Genomic DNA, 22773 nt, shown 5'->3' on the forward strand with positions numbered 1-22773 from the left:
GAGGGTGATGGCTGACCCAGGTCATTGCAGCTTCTCTTGTTCGCTGGATTATATGGCCAAAAGCCAGCTGCGCTGAATGAGACTGCATACCAAATTTTTTGTCCTGCAAGACCTCATTAGGACTACAAGGACAGCCAAGTGTGAGCTTACTTTGATAGGCTAGAATCCAGGTATGTCTGGGCCAATCAAAGGCTGCTGGACCACTAGGGAACTTTTATTTATTTACTGACTTCATTTATACCCCACCTTTCTCCCCAATGGGGACCCAAAGCAGCTTACATCATTGTCCTCTCCACCATTTTCTCCTCACAACAACCCTGTGAGGACGGGTTAAGCTGACAGTGTGTGACTGGCCCAAGGTCACTCAGCTAGTTTCCGCGGCAGAGTGAGGATTTGAACCTGAGTCTCCCAAATCCTGGTTTGACACTGTAGCCCCTACACCATGCTGCACTTCAGTTTTCTGAAAGTTTCCAGGCACCGTGTTCTTCCAGCAAATGCAAACAAGGACAGTCCCGAAATGTGGGGGAGGGGTTGGTATTTTTTTGTACGTGTGTGTGTGCCTGGAAGTCGTGGTTGATTTCTGGCGACCCCTAGTGGGGCTTGGATGTTTCAGAGAGGTGTCTTGCCTGCCTCTGTGTCCTGGCCCTGGCATTCCTTGGAAGTCTCCCATCCAGGGTCGGCCCTGCTTAGCTTCCGAGATCTGACGAGATCGGGCTTGCCTGGGCTATCCAGGCCAGGGCTCAAAATGTAGGCTTTGAGTGGGTCTGGCAAGAGAAAGAAGTTTGCATCGCAGGCTCTGGAAGAACCACCCCCTCTCACACTCTGCTCCGTATCCAACACCCCTTCCAACCTCCTTCCTCCTTTTGCTTCCATAGATGGTGAACAAGGTTGGGGCAGAGGGAGAGGCATTCCCCTGGTTTGTGTGACACTCATCAAATTGGGCATCCTGGCTACAGCACTGGGGGTTTTATTGTGAAATCCTGTGCACACACACCCCACTGAGTTTTCATTTCCTAGGCACAAATGCAAGTGTCACTCACCATGCGAAAGCGGAGCCAGTCCTGGTGGCAATAAGGAAGGGCTCCGTCAAATTCCAGGGGCAGCTTTGCGCTGTCAATGTGCTTGTGGAGGGATTTCATGGAGGTCAGAAGCTCCACCTGAGGAGAAAGGGACATGTGTGTCACAGCCCTGGAAAGAAGACTGGGAGAAAAGAGGAGGCCTGAGACAGCTTGCACTCGCTTGCCCTGAGACAAGGGCTTGCAGGGGGACATGATGACTCGACTGGGGGAATGCAAGGACTACACAGCAGACAAGTTACCTGAACTGTCTATCCTGCCTAAGTTCCCATGATGTGCAAGCAGGAGGCCATGAAGACAAGGAACCGCACGGGGGGGGGGGGGATCTAATCCAGCAATTTCAATGTTCTGTTTGTTCCCACTTAAGGTGGCCCACTTGGTATTCTGTAGTGGCTCCCGTCTTGTGGAACAGGCTCCTGAGGAAGTGATAGGGCACCATCTTGACAAGCTTCTAGCTGTATTCTTCATGAGGGTTTTCAGGAGGTCTCACCCGAGCCCTTCCTGACTCCACACCTCCTATCGACCCTGGAACCCGGCGGAAACCACCTTCCCTCCGTCAGGGATGACCAAGACAAAGAGGGGGCCACCAAGGCTCCCAGGGGGCACCTGGGGAGAAGTCCTGGGGATGCCCACCTTTTGGAACCCGGCGGAAACCACCTTCCCTCCATCAGGGATGACCAAGACAAAGAGGGGGCCGCCAAGGCTCCCAGGGGGCAGCTGGGGAGAAGTCCTGGGGATGCCCACCTTCCGGCGCCAGCCCACAGATGAGCCATTGCGAGGATTCCCCAAGGGCCCCAGGACCCTCCCTTCCTGTCCTGCCCGCGGCTGTTCCACGACCAAAGGAGGCTGTGGGGGTTGGGGAACCCGTTGGCCCCTCCGCAGAGGACCCAACTGTGAGGCAGAAGGGTGGGGCGAGTTCACAGTGGGCCCTGCTGGAGGTGGTTGTAACCCCATGGCTCAGCTGTTTTAAGACTTGGGCGGCGGGGCGGGCCAGGGGGAAGGGAGACAATAAAGAGTGGAAAGGCAGTAACCAGGGAGGATTGTCAGAACCCTATGAGCTGGAAAGCAAGGAGGAAGCTGCGGGCGCCAGCCCTATCCAATCCTGCGCTCCCCAAAAGGGGAAAGGCTACTGAGAGGCGTGCAGTAACCCTCTCAGTCGGTGTATCTGAGGTGACGCCTTGCTCCATTTACCCATCTCCTCAACCTGGAACCTTCCCGCCACCCCAACCCTCGCCAGGCACAGCTATTGTCTGACAAGGGCTTTGAACAGGATTTAAGCAGCAGGCATTTTCTTGGGGGGGGGGGGTAATTAGGGCTTCATTCGATTTCATCTATTTTAAATTTGGGGGATTGGAAACTGCCTTGAGCCACAAGGGAAGGGTGGTGCATAAATATTTCAATAAATTTTTAAACAGAGGTCAGAGATTCACATTAGTTAAAAACAAAAATGAGGCTTTTACAGTCTAAACTTCAACAATTTCTGCAGGGAGGACACCAAGGAAAAAGTGAGGCCAGGATGACAAACAGCAACTGCAAACCAGTGCAGCTACCGTTTACTCTTGGCATTCAGTCAGGGGTGAGGACTAAATCAACAGCGATTGAGGCAAATGCCAGAGACTGACCTTGGCATCTTCCGAAGGCAAGCTCTGAACTCAAGGACAAAGCTGAAACACACCCATAATTAGTATTTATACCTTCCTCTCCCGCACCCAGGGCTGGATCCAGATCTGTGGGCCTGCCTATTAGTTCAGAGGGAAGCTGGCCTGTGCTGAGAGTCAGGCTTTGCTCGTGCTGAGACCCAGATGCAAAGTCAAAGACACGACAAGAGTTCAGGGAGAGCCCTGCACATTCCAGGTTTGGTTGGGAGGAGCCAAGAGAAAGAGAATGTGTGGCAACAGGGAGAAATGCCTCAGTGAGGGAAGGGATGCTAGGAGAAAAACCGACAAGAGGCCAAGGTCTCCTTCAGAGCTTGACCCAGAGAGGACAAAGCAAGGCCTGGCTGCAATAGGATTCCTCATTCTGTGGAAATGTTGCCGTTAGGGATGGCTTTTTCCCTGATCCAGTTCAGGAGGGAGAGAGGCTGCCTTTGCTTTGCCTGCAAGGCTGCCTTTGCTTTGCCTGCCCTATTTACAGACCCCAGAGAGAGTGGAAAGAAAACGGGGACGGGGACAGGGTTTAGGGGCCTGTGGTAACATCCACCAGGCATTCGGCTTCCTTTCCCTCCCTCAGCCTTATTTGTCCTCATGCACAAACCCAACCCCTGCCTACTTACCTCCATGGGGTCAGCATCAGCAGAAGTAAAGGGAGCTGGTGAGAGTGGCTACTCGGCTCCTTCCAGCATCTCTCCAGCTAGGAAATGGCAGCTTGCCCCAAAGGCCTCTTGGGCAGTCTCCTATTTCCTGCTGGGAGGGGCACGGGAGGGAAGGGATTGCTGACTCTTTCACCCTCGCTTTAGAAAAGCTAGCAGGGCTCAAAGGAATATGCTCTCCACCCGTCTATGGAGGCCCCTCTCAGCTAAACGTAGGGGTCACCTCAGAGACCCTGCCCATTGCAGGGGCCTCTAGGGTGATCTCAGTAAGAGCTGATGGGCCAAGCATCTATAGATGGTGTGTGTATGGGGGAGGTCCCCTGCTGGGTCTATGGGCCCTCAGCAGATGTCCAGCCAAACCAACCCCAACACTGGCCCTGGGCAGGAGCATCAGGTGTCATTCATGCCTTACTGCATTGCAGCAGTTGCTTTATGGCAGCTTTGCCACTGGCTGCAACAGACCACTTTCCATTTGAGCCAGTTTGGCTACAATCTTCTGCAGTGCTCTGGAGGGATTCTAGGGCCCAAAATTCTACGTAGATTGAGAGGGGGGATGTTTAGTAAATATTTTATAGTTAAACATAGAAGTGTCTGTTTTGTTGATTTCACAACACAAGAATACTCAGACATACACACCCAGTATAATGTTCCATGCATTCCTTTCTGCCTCTCTATGGTTCACTGCAAGATAATGTGCAGGATCATGCGCAGTTGAGTTAAATCTGTCCAGTTTTTAGGGCTGGGTAGCGAAGGTCTACATGATAGCCGTGCTAATACTTCAAATTCCTGGGGTTTCTCAGGCCCTGATCATGCACGCTGGTGTTGCCAAGAAGCCCCGGGAACCTGCCCTCAGGCCCTCCCTCAGCCCCCCTTGGCACAGCTGAGCAATCTTAAAGCGATCGTGGGCCCTCCCTCATGTCACTGGGTTGTCAGGTGCAACTTTAAAAACCCTGCCCTAGAAGACAAAGTTTCTGTCCGTGATCATCTTCAGCGCTACAGCAGATGGGAGGAAATGACCTGGATATAGACCCAGAAGTAAAGTCCAGGCCAACTGGCTGGAGGCAACCTGGTGCAGCAATGCAGAGCATTCTGCCTCTCTACCTTTCCCATGCCAGGCCAGGCCAGAGTCAGGAGAGGAGAACAAGGCCTTAATCCAGGGGTGTCAAACATAAGGCCCGGGGGCCAGAACCAGCCTGTCCAGGGCTCTTACCCGTCCTGCAAGCAACTGGTATGTATGGAAATATAATGTACTCTCCCTTTTATGGTATCCCTTGGGGGGAAAACTAGTCTTGCATATGATTAAATACAGTTATTGGGGATTTTGTGGGCTCCCAAGTAAATCAATTGCTTTCACTCTTAGGAATCTCCCATCCTTTGGTTCCTTCTGGAAAGGCACACCTGTGGATTTTGCCAGGGAGGACAGCTTGCAGCCTAAGTGAAAAGATGGTTCTGGGGCACACGACTGTTCTGAGGATGCTGGGCTGGCAGGAAATGCACTAAATCCCAATCCCAGCATCCAAGTCCAGTAGCACCTTAAAGAACAAGATTTCCAGAGTATGAGGGTTTAAGCTTTCAAGAATCAAAGCTCCTTATATAAGGTATCTGGTGAAGCCACTGGACTCAGATCTTGCTCTTCTACGACAGACCATTACAGCTCCCCACCTGAAACTACCCCAGTGGCCATTTCACAGGCACAAGGCTGCTGCTAATTCTGATCTGCAGCTCAGAGACCCAAATTCTGCACCCACTGCTCATTTCTATAGTTCTCAGGGCCAAACTATATAGTATGATTTCTAACATGTCACAGCTGGGGTGTGGTTGGGGGGAAAGACAGCTGGGTCCGCGTTCCCCACACTTTCCCTGCAGCCACACCGCAATTGTGATCCGTTAGAAAATCATGACACCTAGTTCAGCATGCTTTGCGGTGAACTTTACATTTTGGGCTTTTGCAGAACTGAGCTGGGTTCAGATTCCCTCTGGGGTTGGGACGACTGGCCAGAAGCCATGGGGGGGAGGAGCAGGCTGCCACCTGTGGAGGCCACCTGTTCCATCGGCTTGTCCAACAGATCCTCAAAAGTGTTTCAAGGTTAAGAACCTGCATAAAGAAGAACACAAGAAACCTAAAGGTCCTTGGACTCCACGTTCTGTGCCAAACATCAGCCAGCTTTTCAACATAAAGACCTGCTGGGGCAAGCAGGCCTAAAGAAGGCACAGTGATTCACGTACAGCCTGCTCAGATGCGGAAGAGGAATGAATGGTTCCAGTACCTGCAGAGAAGCTGGTCTCTCTGTCCGGAAGGTGACGTCTTTCTCAACGAGCAAAAGGACAGTGTGGATGCAGTGAGGGACAGCATCCTGCAAGGGTAAGAGCAGATCTGAGTGCCAGCTGTGGCGCCAGGAAACAGCTTTCACTTACGCACGGCCTGACAGGGGTCACTGGCTGGCCGCTGATGTTCGCAGCAGATTTCCCCCCTCCCCGCTCTGTTGCCCTTCTCACATTTTCAAACAATACAAGCTCTGCTTTCTTTGAAAAGGGGACAGGTGCCTTTGGAGAGTGGCCAGGAGTCTCGAGGCCAGGCACCTTGCGCAGGAGGCAGGTTCCTCCACACCCCAACATTCTTAACAACTTTGTTCAAGAAGAATGCGACTCCTGCCCCAAGCAGTGACAGTCGGGCCAGAGTGAAGAGCCCTGGGGACAAGGGACAGGCAGAATCAAAGAAACCCTGGGCACAGTCTACCTGTCAAGACATAAGGAAGTCTTAATGGTTGCAGCTTTCACTGGAAGAAACCTGGGAACTGTGAATTTCTTCCCATAAGGATTGGAATTGCAGTACTAGCAAAGGGGAAGCTTAAGTCACTCCTTCTGTCTGTCAAGAAGAGGCTGGACGAATATTTGTCAGAGATACTCTAGGCTGGTCCTGCATTGAGCAGGGGGTTGGACTAGATGGTCTGTATGGCCCCTTCCAACTCTGTGATCCTATGATTCTGTCTCTGTCTGTCTGTCTGTCTCTCTCTCTCTCTCTCTCTCTCTCTCTCTCTCTCTCTCTCTCTTTCTCTCTCTCTCTCTCTCTCTCTCTCACACACACACACACACACACACACACACACACACACACACACATCTGGCTTCTTTAAGCCTCAGGAGGGAAAAAGTATAGGCACAATACAGGAATTGTGCTCGCTTCGGCAGCACATATACTAAAAATACAGGAATTGTATTCTGTTATTACTACTGGGGAGGCCAAGGCCAATTTACACATCAAAAAGTGCTTGTGTTCCCCCTCAGGTCCAGGTGACAGACATAGCCTGGGAGTTTGGTGCTCAGAACTTGAGACCCAGACTGGGACTGCAGCATGTGTGGACGCTATTTGTCCCAACCTGAAGCAGCCCAGGGAGGCACCATTTGTCTTCAGTACATGCAAAGACAAACAGGGGTGTCTTCCACACAGTGCCTTGAGAATGGCCCAGTTGAATGCCCTCTCTTTTCTCTGATACTTTCTGAGGAAAACAATGAGATCAGCAGAAGGGCAGTCTTTAAGCCTCAGGAGGGAAAAAGTATAGGCACAATACAGGAATTGTGCTCGCTTCGGCAGCACATATACTAAAAATACAGGAATTGTATACTGTTATTACTACTGGGGAGGCCAAGGCCAATTTACACATCAAAAAGTGCTTGTATTCCCCCTCAGGTCCAGGAAAACAATGAGATCAGCAGAAGGGCAGGCGCTGTGAAAGCCTCCCTCTCCCCTGGTCTCCCTCATGCCAGCACCACCAGGCCGCTGGAGGATAGAGCTGCCCCTGAAGGTCACCCCGGCAACTGGCCATCCACTCCTTCATGCAGATGCATGGACAAATGGGACTGGCCAGGCCTGGAACTCTGCAAGCCAGTGAAAAGAAACTGAGGCAGGCTGGAAAAGCTGGAGAGTGGCCTGAAGGAGAGGGCATGGGTGCCAGTTACTTGGGCTGTCTGAACACAGCCCGACAGGGGAAGCCACTGGCAAAAGGCCTCACCTGCAGTACAGCCAAGGCTTTAAAGAGGGCTGGTACCGGAGAACATCGCCGAGCATCAACCAGAATGGTTAGGCCCAGACTCTGGCACTCAGGCCTGGAAACCAAAAACAATTTGATTAATTATTTTTATTTACTTCCTTTATATACCACAGTTCATCCCAATGAGGACCCCAAGCAGTTTACATCATTTCCCTCTCCATCGTTTTACCCTTACAGCAACCCTGTGAGGTAAGTTAGGCTGAGAGTCTGTGACTGGCCCAAGGTCACCCATCAAGCTTCCATGCCACCAGTGGGGATTCGAACCTGGATCTCCCAGATCCTAGTCCGACACTTTAACCACTACACCATGCTGGCTCTCATTCATCAAAACCCAAGCACGCTGTTCCAGAGAGATCCTCCCGCAGCAACCCCAAAGCAGCAGCGATCAGCAAATCAATCAGCTGGTCCTCTTTTCCTAAGCCTGCCATCTCTCTGCAGCTTCCTCTCTTGGTCTGCTTGACACCCTCACGCTATTGGGAGCAGTACATCCCAGTTCTATCTCCACCTTGCCAACTAAAAACTGGCCCTTCCGATGACTGAAGGGCCACAAGAAGAACCCAGCTTGGCTTATATAGAGAGTTTCCAACTTCAGGTTGGGAAATTCCTAGAGATTTGAGGATGGAACCTGGCGTTTGGGGAGGGGAGGGACCTCAAATGGGTATAATGCTATTATCCACCCTCCCTCCAAAGCAGACGTTTTCTCTAAGGGAACTGATCTCTGTACTCTGGAGATCAGTTGTAATTCTGGAAGACCTCCAGGCCTCACCTGGAGGTTGGCAATCTAATTGTATAGTAGCCCCAACACCTACGGGCAGGTTTAGGGCCTGAAAGGGGCTAGTGCAGGACTGTTGTGGTTCAGTAAAATTCAGCTCAGGTTCTCTCATGCCAGCTCTACACCAAAGTTCCAAATGGCTCAGCTCAGACACTGCATTGAAATCATGGTTTAATTAAACTAACCGGGGTTATCACAACTGTCTGAAGGTGGGCCACTCCTCTAAGATGAGCTAGGTTCTATCAAACTGGGATCTGGAGCTGGTTCATTAACCACAGTTAGTCTTAATGATGGCTGCAAGCAATGTATAAATGCAGAAATCCTGGTTTAATCCTGTTTCAGTCTTGGCCTGTTTTCCAGCTCCCCCCCCGGCTACAAAGAGAATGCAACGAAACCAGTATACTTGCTGAGGCAAATCAGGATATGAGCAATATCCTGCTTTCCAAAGCTAACCATAATTTTTAAAAAGCCATGGTTTCTCATGATATCTGAATTCAATTAAAATCTGCCATGGCTTTTGATGTATTTTGCCCATCATGACAGAGCACCTGCAATGGCCAGGAGGTGGGGGGGGGCAGGTTATGTATGCACGGCCAACAACAGCAACCAATTATTCCTTACGGGTCTCAAACAAAAGCAGTGCAGTGCAAACAATCAAAAACAAACCCAGCCCTGCAGGCATGTGCTGTAAAACCAACAGATGCCCCCACACTGTGTGGCTGCAGCACCTGATGGCTGAACCCCATGGTACATTTTTCTCAGGTATGTCTCTGGGTCAGGTCAATGGAACAGTAGTGGGGGTTACAAACTACCCATGAATACACGGGCCCAATCTGGATCAGAACCACAGATCATGGGAAGAGGCAACATAAATCTTCCCCTTGTCAACACGCTCTGAACCAGAAATGGCCTTTCAAGCAGGGGTCATTTCCTGCAGGAGCGCACAGGAGCGGAGCTCCGGCAGTAAAGAGCCTAGGGGGCGGGCACATGCAACAAGCCTCACCCCCTGCTCCCAGCAGCCCTCAGTCAGAGCAAGAAGCAGCCAGGTCAGTTGCAGAGCCCCCCTCCCTGCCCCCCCCCGGTCCAAAACAGTCCAGTGGCACCTTTAAGACCAAGTTTTATTCAGGCACAAGCTCTCCCTCCTCTGCAAGGACAGATCTGCATGTCCCCCCCCCCAATAGCTAGCAATCCAAAAGAGTCCAGTGGAGCCTGAGTGGTGGGTGTTGCCTTCTGACACACTTCCAGTGATGTCAGTGATGTGGCATATGCAAACAAATTATGCTAATGAGTTATGCTAATGAGCTCCTGCACCTCTTTTTCTACGAAATGACCCCTGCTTTCAAGTAACTACTATTTTCCCTGTTGGGTAAAACAGCCCATCCATACACATTAAGTTTCTTCAGCAGTGAAAACGTTGGCTTCCTGAGGCCATTTGAAGTCAAGAAAATGGTGTGGGGGAGGGAAAGTGTAAGCCTCCTATCCCTGTGTACTGTAGTTGTGATCCAGATCTTTGGGATGCCTGTAACTCCCAGAACACCTCTGTTGATCGGATCCAAGGACATATCTGGGGAAAATGTCTTGTGCAACTGAGCCCTAAATATGGGTCCACATGAATCAATGTGTCAGAGGTTTGGGGGGCGGGGGCGGCAAAAGGGAAAGTCTGTGATGTGTGAATGGGAGCTCATTCACATACGCAAGCCCCCTCTGGATGCTGCAGCCACCAAATGTGGAATGTGCATGTGTGGCTGCCACCTGCCGAGGCCTTATGAACACACTCCCGGAGATGCTGAGAGATCATTCCTCTCTAAATTGCATCATTGCTGCTCACTGTGGATCTGTTGCTCTTCTCTCTCTCTCTCCCCCACACGAAATGGTCCCACAAACCTGAGAGTGCTGCGCAAATACAGGAGGAGGCGTGTCAGCTCACTGGCATTGCAGTGTGGGTTCAGCCAAACTGTATTCCTCATTGTGATTATGATCACAGCGTGCCCGGACTTGTCTCTTGTGCCTGAAAAATAGGGATTTGGTTTTCAAGTAGCTGGATGAGCTAGCTCTCCTTGTGCACAGGTTTCCTCTGGGAAATGCTACCCATGGTCATAAACTGGCAGAAACGCTTGGCAGTAAGCAAATGCCCCATGCCTCCTAACCAACAAACAGCCAACCAGTGGGGTTTTGCCTTGAAGGAGGACATCCCATCCATGCCCCCACTCCATGCCACATCCAAAGCAAAGCCTCTTAACAAACAGAAGAGCAGCTGTGCTGGATCAGACCAGTGTGGTGCATCTGGCCTAGCATCTCATTTCACAGAGTGGCCAACTAGATACCCCTAGAAGGCCTACAAGATAGGCATGGAGGCCAAAGCCTCCCCAGGTATTCAGACGGTTACTGCCTCTGAACATGTAAATTACTTGCCTAATGAAAAAGTGTTTCCTTTTATCTGTCTTGAATCTACTAATCATCAACTTCATCAAGTGCCTGTGAGCTCCAGTGTTATAGATGCTCGATAAATTTCTATCATGTCCAACTAAATTATATTTTTTCCTAAAGGCCCAGACTCAATCCATTTCCCCATAGGGAAGGGGCGCCAACCCTTCAACCATTTGGGTTGTCCCTTTTCTGCACTTTTCTCAGTAACCAGAACTGTCTACAGTATTCCAAATGAGAACACAATATAGGTCCATACAAAGTCTGTATAATACTGGCCATCTTATTTTCAATCTCTTTCCTAGTAAGCCCTAGCATATTCAGAGTCAACATTTCCAGCCAGCTATCCCCCAAGATCTTGTTCTTGGCCACTCAGTACCTGTTCAGACCCTTCGGTGTCTTGAAAAGCCCCAAGTCAGAAGAGGCTCTTGCACGGTCCTCAGAAATAACCTCAGGATAAGTAGGCTTGGGGGGGATCACTTGAGTTTTCTCCTCCTACAACCTGGGCTGGGTGTGCTCCACGTGTCTGTAGGGTTCCCTCCAAAATGTTGCATCTCGTATCTAGTGAACCATCCCCAGAAGCTCATTTTTTTTAAAAGCAACCAACTCTCAAGACTGCAGCCCAAAAACAGAAAACATAGGTGCAGTCTAGAGTTGCCAGGTCTGGGTTGGAAAATACCTGGAGAATTTGGGGGTGGAGCCAGGAGAGGGCGGGGTTTGGGGAGGGGAAGGGCCTCAGCCAGGGGTCTTTTGGGGCTGGAGTGTGCCGGAGCACCGCTTCAGCAGCCCGCATGGTGGTAAACGCTGCCCCCAGCTCTCTGTGCTGAAAGCGCTGCAGCCGGGGGAGGCCTGAGAGCCCCGCCTCCGGGTGCCCCAAGCCCGCGCAGAAGCGCTGCAGTTTGGGGGAGGCCCGGAGAGCCCCGCCCCCAGGTACCCCGAGCCCGCGCAGAAGCGCTGCGGCTCCAGGGACGCCCGGAGAGTCTCGCCCCCGGGTCCCCTGGGCCCACGCAAAAGCGCTGTGGCTCGGGGGACGCCCTGAGAGCCCTGCTGCCGGCTTCCCCAACCCCCGCCGAAGCGGTAAGTAGATGATCCGTGGGGGGTGGGGGTGGCAGGGGCTTGATGGGGGGTGGTTGGAGACCCTTCTCTTCCTTCCTTCCTCTCTTTTCCTTTTCTCTTTTCTCTTTCTTTCCCTCTTTCCTCTCTTTTTATCCCCTTTCCTTTCTTCTTTCCATCTCTTCCTTTCCCTCTTTCCTTCCTTCTTTCCTTCTCTCTACTCTCTCTCTTTCTTTCCCTCTTTCCTCCTTCTGTGGCCCAACTCTAGTGAGAAGGGGTTTAAAGTTTAAACCCCTTCTCTCTTCGCTCCCCCCCCCACAGGCCAGCTGGGGAAGGGAAGGGGGGGCTTTTGAAGATGCCTCCCCCCCTTTTGCTTCCCCTTCTGACAGCACTTCCGGTGATGTCAGGGGGCGTGGCATATGCTAATAGCCTGGTAGCTCATTAGCATGCCATATGCTAATGAGCTCCTGCAGCTCTTTTTCTACAAAAAGACCCCTGGCGCCCTCAGCACAGTACAATGCCATAGAGCCCACCCTTCAAAGCACCCATTTTCTCCAGGGGAGCTGATCTCTGTCAGCTGGAGATCAGTTGTAAAAGCGGTGGATCCCCAGGCCCCACCTGGAGGCTGGCAACCCTAGTGCAGTCTGTTGAAATCCTGGAAGCCAGAGACAGGCTGATCATAGCAATTCTTTGCTCCTCCCTGTGGCTAGTAATTCCCAGCTCTTTCCCCCTACAGGCACCCTGTCCTTAAACCTCTGAACCAACCATCCCTCTTCCTGGAACATTTATATTCTGGTCTGTCCTAAGGCTCAAGTAATGCTGACCTAAGCAGAGTTACACCCTTTTAAGCCCATCGAACTTGACTTAGAAGGGTGTAACTCTGCTGATTCAGATGGCCCAGGCAATCTTAATCTAATCCGATCTTGAAGGCTAAGCAGGGTCGGCCCTGGTTAGTACTCGGATGGGAGACCACCAAAGAAGTCAAGGCAGGCCATGGCAAACCACCTCTGCTTGTCTCTTGCCTTGAAAACCCCACAGGGGAGCCATAAGCCAACTGCAACGTGACAGCACTTTCCATCAACTCTGCTTACAACGGCACCATGAGTGGCTTTTTTAAAAAAGAGATTTTGTATTGAAGAAATAAAACACAGGCATCTGCTCCTTCTGCCACAGGACTGCCCACTCTGTAGATCTTGCTCAGCCTTACCACTCAAGGTCCCTAGGACAGAACCTGGATCTTTCTGCAAAGAACACTCTCCTCTTAACAAGCAAGAGAAATAGAATTTTTGTAAATATTCCACGAATGAATGAACAAATACTGCAAAAAGAAAGACTTGAAAAGCTGGAAGCAGAGAACATTAACCTTAACATAAAAGAACCAAGGCAACCTGCAGCACGATCCTGGACGTTGGGGCTTTCTTTGTGTAGCCGTTGCTCTTTCAGGCACACACACGTCCATGTGGTGGAGTTGCTGTTTTTCAGTATTGCCGCCGGTCATGTGAATGCTGCAACACAGTGTGGTGCACTTTCTAGAGGGTGGGAGTGGGAACTAGGAGACCCAGGTTCAAATCCCCACTCTGCCATGGAAGTTTGCTGGGTGCCCTTGGGCCAGTCCCACAGTCTCAGCCTGACCTGCCTCACAGGGCTGTTGTGAGGATAAAATGGAAGAGCAGAACTATGTAAGCTGCTTTGGGTCCCCACTGGGGCAAAAGGCAGCATAAAAACAAAAAAAAAACCAGACATAATAAAAAATAATCTGTGGCACTAGACATCCCACGCCCTCAGAACTTATAAAATGAGAGCTAGGATCCGGAATGAGGGGAGTCATGTGGGCCATCTCAGGACATGTCAGAGGGGAAGGGGCACCAAATTGCCTCCCTCCAGAGTGGCCTTGCTCTGTTGTATCACGACACAGGTGCTGTGGGGAATCAGCTCTGCTCACTCTGTACTGCTTCTACTGTGCTCCCTAATACTTTGGGATGGAAGCTGCGAGCAGGGAATGAATCCAGTCATGTGAGGATTCTACCCAATGGCCTTTTCTCCTGCTGAACTGCTGAAGGCTCGCATCGTCAGCACTAAAAGCCAAAAAGGGAGCACAGAGAGGTCCTCTCTCTACCATGGTAAAACCACAATTAACTGACCAGCCGGCCAACCACACATCCATTGTATTTTTATCCTGCCAGCCTTTTTATCCTATTTTTATCCTGCTTTGGGGAGAATACTTGCTTCTCCCTTCCCTATTTTACCCTCACAGCTACCCTATGAGGTAAATTAGGCCCAGAGAGGGAACTTAGTGGCTGATTGGGGATTTGAACCTGTGTTTCCCAGATCCTAGTCCCAACAGTCTAAATACCATGCCGTTCCCTACCAAAAACACACAGAACACCATCAAATTGTGTTCACGGGCTCTCTCGCAAAGAAGCACATAAAAAAACCAGCAACGGCTTAAAAGTGACGAAGGATCCCTTTCAGCTGCGTTCCCGACCTGGCAGGCAGGCGACTCCACTCTGCAGCACCTCCAGATTCACATCCTTCACGGTCATGGGGGCCGTTTCCAGATTCCTGCCGGATGGAAAGGATGGGGCCTTCATGGCACCTTCTTCCCAGGTGCAGCTGGGATTCATGGACCCCAGGCCAGTGTTTCCACCTGATCCATTGATTTGTTCTGCCCATTTGAATGAAGTCTCTGCCAAAGGAAAAGAGACAGGGACACACTGTAAAAGCAAGCTCTGACCCACCCACCCCTGTAGGAGCCAGTGAATATGGCATGTAACAAAAAAACCCTATTAAATTTATTTCTGATATATTTAATTAATTTATACCCCACCACTCCCCCCAGTGGGAACACAAGGCAGCTGACATCGTTTTCCTTCCCTCCATTTTTTTCCTTACAGCGACCCTGTGAGGTAGGTTAGGCTGACAACATGCGACTGGCCCAAGGTCAGCCAGTGAGCTCCTATGGCCCAAATGGGGATTCAAACCTGGGTCTCCCAGATACTAGTCTGACACTCTTAACTACTACACCACACTGCCTCTCAAATTTCTTCCATGTCTTTTTAATTGCCTGACCAAAGAGGCAATTTTTTGCATTTCGTCCAAAAATTATACAGGCTCAGGCCTTCAGGAGACTCTAGGAGGATGGGAATTTTACCAATTAAGAAACAGCAACTGAGAACTGGTATAATTCTATAACCAACCCCAACAAGGAAGCTGGAAGTTCTGCACAGCCATCGAGGGCAGCCCAACGTAGGGTGTGGGACAGTAGCTTAGCCTAGAAGTGACGGTTATCAAGACTTGTTTGCAGTGCTCTCACAAGGCAGAACTTCTGAAAGTCACATCTGGCCACTAACTGCACCTGGGCCTCCAGGAAGGCCCTCAAGCCATAAACCAGAAAGACACGGGAAACTATGTGTTAACCACCCCTCCCATGTCACAGTCTATCCATCACCTTTTCCTTCCAAGGCAAGGCCCTCAGGAATTATTTTCCCTTCCTCCATCTTCACAACAGTCTTATGAGCTATGTTGAACCCCAGAGAGCGTTCCTAGACCAAGGTTACTTGGTGGGCTGGCTGTATGATGGAGGGGAAATTTGAACTTCACCCTGTCCTCGTCTGCCACTCTAATAACTGCATCATGCAGGCATCATCCTGCAAACAAATACTTTAAACTACAATCCAAAATCAGATGATGAGAATCACAACCCCAGATTTCATGCTGAGAACTCAATCGTACAAATCTGGACTCCGTTCTGTTTCTCAAGGCTTCAATATCTGCCCCACATTTAGCACTTCCCTCCCCACCTCCACCTCTAGCCTTCCTCTCCACGTGTGTGTCTGCAGAAATATTCTTGCCCCTCAGGAAAGGAGTGCCAAGCTACAATACAAAACACTGCCATTCCAGCTCCAGTTCAGGGCGGAACATATCTGGTGCTAAATGAGGTTTGGGAGGTTCAGGGAATTGCTCCAGGTTCCCTTTGCATGGCTGTCCCAGCTTGTCTCATCAACCTGATTGGCAGCCGTCCATCTGTATGCCATGTGATCATGGCATTGCTAGATCAGCCCAGCCCAGGGGAGAGGGGGCCCCTATCCAGGGCTTGGGCAGGACACCTTTGAAATCGTTCCATGTTTATGGGGAGCTTTGCAGCCACATTTTGCACCCTCCAATGCAGAAGGCTTTTGAGTTCACAGCTGCATGTCAGCCAGGCAGTTTGCAAACTCTCCTGCAAGCTGATTCTCAGTATAAAAGTCTTTCCCTTCAAAAAAAAAGAGAGAGAGAGAAAAGAATGGATACTCATTAAACACGCTACAGAAAAAGTCCTCCGGCAAGGAGGGAAAATAAAATCTTGCCCTCTCTTGTTCATGGGGCCTTCTCCACAAAACCCACACAGATTTTTCTCTCTCTGATTCCGATGTACTGCAGAAGGATGGACTGATTTAAATCAAGGCCAGTGAAAAGACTTGCCTCTCCCTTTTCTCCTTTTTCTATTTCCCAAACAAAGTGCATGCTAACTGGATGTTATAATGGCTAATGCAACTAAATGGAACCTGTATACTATCAAGTGACTGACAAGACTGCCCCCATGGAATATGGCTTGTTGTAAGACATCCCCCCCCCCCCCCCCCCCCCACAAGGGAAAAGCCTCTGCCTTGAAGTGGGTCGTCCCTGGTTATTATTTGTATAATGGAAGACCATCAAGGAAATCCAAGGTCCTGGTGCGAAGGTAGGCAAGGGCAAACCACCTCTGAACATCTCTTGCCTTGAAAATCCCACAGAGTCGCCATAACGGCATAGCTTAACGGCAAAAAGAAAAGACCTGTTTAGATGGCAATACAGCTTTTATGTATTTCACAGTGGGCTACAATTTTATCTAGTTCAACTCTAGGCAGAGTGATACCCTCCTAACCCCACTGCAGTCAGTGGGCTTAGAAGGACATTAACTGGGCTTAGGATGGCACCGTTAAGAATTTATAATTACAGGTATTAAGAATTGCATTTGCTTGTATTGCCATGTACAATCGACGTTTCAGTGGCAAACAAATGATTTTTAAAAGAGAAATTTACCATTAAAAAAAAAACAGCTTCATCCACTAACTGCTTTATTTAGAGGCTTGGGGAGGCCTTTGGACAACTGATGGTAGCCTTCCCCCCCTCCATCAAGAGGGGTGCTCAGGGATCCGTCAATCTACTCACTAAAAAGAGTGCTTTGCTAGTCCTGCATCCTCCTAAGGCTCTTTGCGGGGGCCTGGGATTTCAGGGGACAAGCAGCGGACAGGTTTCCAGCTTACTATGTTTTCCTGACCACTTGCTGTTGGTAGAGAACTGGCAGCCGTGAAACCAGGCAATGGTCCGTGACAGAGAGGATTACTGACAAACGTAGCAGCAAATTGGCTCGAAGACTCTTGGAATGCCTCCCTCCCTAGGCCTTGAAAGTAGCTGGTGGAGAGCAAAGCTATTTTCGAAAAATACAACTACGGTAAATATTTGTGTTTTAAAAATAATCTGTTTTAAATTGAAATCTGAATACGCCTATACATGGAAACACGCTTTTAATACTCGATCCCCTTCCAACCTTCGTCCCATCTCAAGAGATGCTGGCCGTAGGGATAGGAAAATGTACCCTTCTCTGACACTGGTGTTGTGCAATGCCAGGTCTATCAACAATAAGATCTCTGTTCTGCAAAGTTATTTGACAGAACAAGGGGTAGACCTGGCTTGTGTGACTGAAACCTGGGTGAGGGAGGGTGAAACAGTCGCTCTGAACCAACTCCCCCCCCCCCGGGGTTTTCAGTCCTCCACCAGTCTGGGACTGATGGGCAGGGCGTGGCGCTACTCATCTGGGAGGCTTTCTCCTTCAGGCCACTCCCTGAGACAAAGATTGCTGGCATTGAATGAGTGGGTCTCGTGTGGGAGGCCAAGGAGAGTTTGGCAATTTGGCTGGTATACCGACCACCTAACACACTGGCAAATGCCCTGTCGGGCCTGTTGGAGGCCGTATCTGGCTGGGCCTTGGAGCACCCGACTTCTGGTCTTGGGGGACTTCAATGTCCATGCAGATGATGCGGCCTCCTCTCAGGCCATGGACCTGGTGTTGTCCATGGCAGCACTGGGACTCTCCCAGTTTGTATCCACCCCCACACATCAAGCAGGCCACATGCTGGATCTTATCTTTCCATCAGGGATTATGGTAGACGGGATTACTGCTGATGCAGTACCATGGTTGGACCACCTGGCTTTGGAGGCCCACCTGGGTATCCCTAACTCTCCCTGTTTAGGCGGTGAGCGGATTTATGCTTGCCCGCAGAGTCAAATGGATCTAACTAGGTTCCAGGAAGTTCTGCGGGATCTGATTCCCTATGGCAACTCGTTGGATGTGCTGGTGGAAGACTGGCAATTAAGTCTTCCTGAAGCCATCAACGAAGTCGCTCCCCGGCGTCCACTTCACCCCCATACCCCGGAGCTATGGCGGATGAAATGGGAGCTAAAATGGCTTGAGAGAGGGTGGTGTTGAGTTCGTGATAAAGTTACATCTTATAGATCATTTATTAGAACCTATGAGGTGGCAGTGAAGGCCGCAAAGAAGGGTTTCTACATGACCTCCATTGCATCTGCTAGCTCTCGCCCAGCCCAATCATTTAGAATTATTTGGTCACTGACTAACTTGCCACAGGGCATTAAAATTCTAGGGAATTGGCGATAGGCTGTGAGGCATTTGCAAGCTATTTTGCAGACAAAGTCTTGTCACTCCGCCGTGACCTCCCAACCACATTTGATACAATAAAAGAACTGGAAGCCTTCGGGTCCAATTTTGGACCACTTCAGTCTTCTCTTTCAGGACGAAGTTGACAAGAGTCTGGTGGCTGTGAAGCCTACCACATGCCTCCTAGATCCCTTCCCATCATGGCTGGTTAAAGCTTGCGGCGATGAGGTGCGGATCCCCCTGAAGGAAATCATCAACTTGTCCCTTTCAACAGGGACTTTCCTAGGGGAACTGAAGGAGGCGGTGGTATGCCCTCTCTTGAAAAAATCTTCTTTGGACTGGACTACCGCCCAGTATCTAACTTACTGTTTCTAGGTAAGGTAATCGAGAGAGCAGTGGCAACCAATGTTCCCTCTAAGCTGTGGAGTCTCATGAGCAAAAATTCTACTTTGTGAGCTACTGCCATTAAAGTTGTGAGCAAGCCATTTGGCTCCTGCATTAATTAGTTTGCTCTGTAGCCATCCTTCCTGAGCTGAGACAAAAATAAGTGAGCTGGAGGATAAAGATCTGTGAGCTAGCTCACTCTAACTCAGCTTAGAGGGAACACTGGTGGCAACACAGCTCCAGACTTTCTTGGAGGATGCTAAGATCCTGGACCCTTTCCAGTCCGGCTTTCGCCCAGCACATGGGATGGAGACGGTGTTGGTCGCCCTGGTGGATGACCTCCGGAGACACCTGGATCGAGGCGGATTGGCGCTGTTGATACTTCTTGATCTGTCGGCAGCATTCGACATGGTTGACCATGATGTGTTAACCCACTGCCTCGCCAACGCTGGGATACGGGGGCTTGCCTTGCAATGGCTAGCCTCCTTCCTTCAAGGTCAGGGACAGAGGGTGACACTTGGGGGAGAGTTGTCCTGGCGACACCCACTGGAATGTGGGGTGCCACAGGGAGCAATTCTCTCCCCCATGTTATTCAATATCAACATGCGCCCCCTCGCCCAGATTATCTGGAGGTATGGGCTGGGGTGTCATCAGTACGCAGACGACACCCAGCTCTATCTACTGATGGACGGCCACCCGGATATGGCCCCAAGAGATCTTGAGGAGGCGTTACAGGCCATGGCTGGATGGTTATGTCAGAGTCAACTGAAGTTGAATCCATCTAAGATGGAGGTCCTGTACCTGGTTCGTGGAGGATTGGGACAGGGGATTAGGCTCCCAGTCTTTGACGGGGCTCCATTGGTTCCGGTGTTGAGGGTGAAGAGCCTGGGGGTGTTCCTGGATGTCTCCCTCTCTATCGAGGCCCAGGTCAATGCCACTGCCAGGACTGCCTTCTTCCATCTGAGGCAGATCAGGCAGTTGGCCCCACATCTCTCCTCCCAAGATTTAGCTACAGTGATCCATGCAATGGTCACTTCCAGATTGGATTATTGTAACTCTCTCTATGTGGGGCTACCCTTGACTCTGCTCCGGAAGTTGCAGCTAGTGCAGAATGCAGCAGCGTGGGTGTTGATGGTGACACCTGTGTGGGTGCACATCCGCCCGGTGCTGCGCAACCTGCACTGGCTGCCTATTGATTTCCGGATCCATTTCAAGGTGTTGGTACTTACCTTCAAAGCCCTAAACGGCCAGGGGCCAGCATACCTTTGATACCGCCTCTTCCCATAGGAGCCCCGTAGAGCACGGAGGTCCACCAATCAACATCTTTTGGTGGTCCCCGGCCCCAGGGACTTCTGACTTGCCTCGACCAGGGCCAGGGCTTTTTCGGCCCTGGCCCCTGCCTGGTGGAATGAGCTCCCCAGTGAGATCAGGGCCCTGCGGGATATATTACAATTCCGCAGAGCCTGCAAGACGGAGCTCTTCCGCTGGGCTTTCAGTTGAGGCAGTGGGCGCCCCCTCCCCTCCTTGGGTCAGCTCTATTTACATCTTGGGTCAGCCCCTATTTTATGGCCTGGGTCTGAGATCCTAAACTGTACAGATTTCTGAGAAACTTATTCCCAGTACTGTCAGCCACTGAGGCAATTGGCTTTTGATAAGAGTTGTATGTTTTATATGTTTTAACATGGTTTTAATTATATTGTATTGATATTATTGTACTATATTTATATTGTTGGAGCCCGCCCTGAGCCCGTTAAGGGGAGGGCGGGATACAAATCCAATAAATAAACAAACAAACAAATAACTTTAAAAATACAGTTTTGAAGCTTACAATGATTCTTGACGCTGTCCCCCTGCTTTTACTGCACGGACCTATATCTTGTCATCCACTTTCGATATTGTTTAGAGTGAACCTTGCCATACTTTGCTGTTTCCATTATTCTCTAACTAGAAATAATGCCCGTTGCGGAAATAAATACAACGGGATCTAGAAAGAGGCTCTGGGAGAGTGCTCTGGCTTTGGGCAAACAGTGTCAGTTTCCTGTGGCGACCTCAGCAGGGTTTAATGACAGAGTCCTCTGTTTTCTCCCGAGGGACTTATCTCTGCTACCTGAAGAGCATTTGTATGTTTGAGTTATCTGTAGCCCTCACCTGGAGAGTGGTAACCATTGTTACCCATTCTCCTCTCCCCTATGAGGTATGTTATGCAACTGAAAATTCCAACTGCCTTGCGGGGAGGGGGGGGGAGTTTGAGGTGTGGAATGGACTGAAGTCCAATCAGCTTCCATATGCAAAAGACCAGGTTGTCGCAGCAGTTGTGGTGTGGGCGGGACCCGGGCTTTGCCTTCTGATTGGTGGCGATATATGCTGAGGAGCAGTGCCATCAGCCATACACTAAGGGAGTGCATTTTAGAATTAGAACCTTGGCACCCACTATTCAATTATATAATCCTAGTCCTGCTGCATTGTTCATTGGTGGTCTGATGCTGTCTGACTGCACTGCTTTAAATCCTGAAATCCCCTTTGAGTCTCAGGGAGAAAGGTGGACTTCTTTCAGTGGATAACATGCGGAGCATCTTTGGGTGCTAAGCAAAGCTACCCAGAAAAACTCTTGTGCCAGAAAATTATGGAGGCGGGTAGGGCAAAAAAAAAAAAAATGTCCCCTGACCCAGGGAAGAGAATTCCTGCCCACACAGGGATTCTGGGCTGGCTCCTCTCGCACCAGAGGAAAGTTCTTTGTGTTGGAGGAAAATGCCACTATCAGGGGAACGATTAGGGGTCCTCAGAGGTTGGCTTTATGGCTGGCAAACTATGCCATGGTAACTGAGGAGAACCTCCACATTCATAGAAACTAAACTTTTGAATCCCAGAGCCAGAAGGCAACATCAGGGGAAGGTCTCGGCCTCTATGCCCTGTTCTTGGTCCTCTATAAGAACTGGTTGGCCACTGTGTGAGTCAGGATGCTGGACTAGACGGACCACTGATCTGATCTAGCTGGGCTCTTTTGTTCTTATGTCCCACACCTGACAGCTAATGCAGCGTATCCCAGAACTCAGTGCAAAGACGTAATAAGCAAAGAGAGCTCAGCAGAGCAATCCTAAACTGACACTCTCCTATGCCCCACTGACTTCAGAGGAGGTAGAAAAATATAATTCTGCCCAGGGTCACACTGTCAGTTACTCACTTTTGCAGACAGCCAGGATTCAAATCCATCAATGGGTTAGATACAGTTGCTCTGGTCTACCCAACTTGCAGTAATACCTGGATCTTTGCTAAACCGTTCCAACTGGCTGGCTGCAACATTAGGTGGCAGCAGCCTCTGCAATGGGGTCATGTGGAAACACCGGGGTGGATCCTACCCCTGAGCAAAATTTGAAGCCTTCCTACAGCCTCCAGAGCCACTTAAGCTAAAGGAAGGCTCCTTGGAGGATGGTTGGATCCACCCCATTGTCAGTCACAACTCTGTGGGAAGGGAGGAAAGCAGCAAATCTCGTGACTTCACTCCAGCACTCTGTTCCAGCACAGTTCTAAGCAGGGGAAAAAATATTCACACAGCTACTCTTCCATGTTCACCAAACAGATCCATCTCTCTGCACATGCCAGAGCCGATGGCTTCTCCTCCTTCAATTCCATCCTCAGCTAATTTCTCCTAGTTACTAAGTTTATTGCCTAGGAGTTGTCTAACTGGAATGACATCTGCCTCCCCACATAATTGCTTTCGGGTTCAGATCCGCACCAGGCTTACACCCACGCTGCTAATGCCAAGAGCCGCTGCTCTCGCACTACCTGGATGCCCAGGGAATGGGGGTTCATTTGAACTCGGGTGGGGGAGAATCACAGATCTGTTGGGCATGCAATTGGACTTGAAGCCTTGTCACAGGAACTGTGGTTACAGTGAACATATGTACAATCTGTGTACACGAGTTTTCTTTATATGAGTGTTGAGCAATTCTCCTGTTACATTTGATGCACATTACAGCTGATGCACAGATTGATTTAAACCCTACGTTTAT

The 22773-nt window shown here is 50.2% G+C and overlaps 1 protein-coding gene across 1 annotated transcript in view; it reads right to left on the bottom strand.

Moving 5' to 3' along the window:
- The window catches only part of PLEKHG4 (pleckstrin homology and RhoGEF domain containing G4), a 76953-nt gene that overhangs the window by 32850 nt on the left and 21330 nt on the right, over positions 1 to 22773 (bottom strand). The window contains exons 6-10 of the mRNA XM_015408394.1: positions 14168 to 14368; positions 10090 to 10213; positions 7395 to 7488; positions 5652 to 5738; positions 1041 to 1157 (exon numbers count right to left, since the gene is read on the bottom strand). Of these exons, the coding sequence (XP_015263880.1) occupies positions 1041 to 1157; positions 5652 to 5738; positions 7395 to 7488; positions 10090 to 10213; positions 14168 to 14368 (623 nt within the window). The remainder of the gene's footprint in view (positions 1 to 1040; positions 1158 to 5651; positions 5739 to 7394; positions 7489 to 10089; positions 10214 to 14167; positions 14369 to 22773) is intronic.

This window comes from Gekko japonicus, unplaced genomic scaffold, assembly GCF_001447785.1.
Source record: "Gekko japonicus isolate JY-2015 unplaced genomic scaffold, Gekko_japonicus_V1.1 scaffold717, whole genome shotgun sequence".
NCBI lineage: Eukaryota > Metazoa > Chordata > Lepidosauria > Squamata > Gekkonidae > Gekko > Gekko japonicus.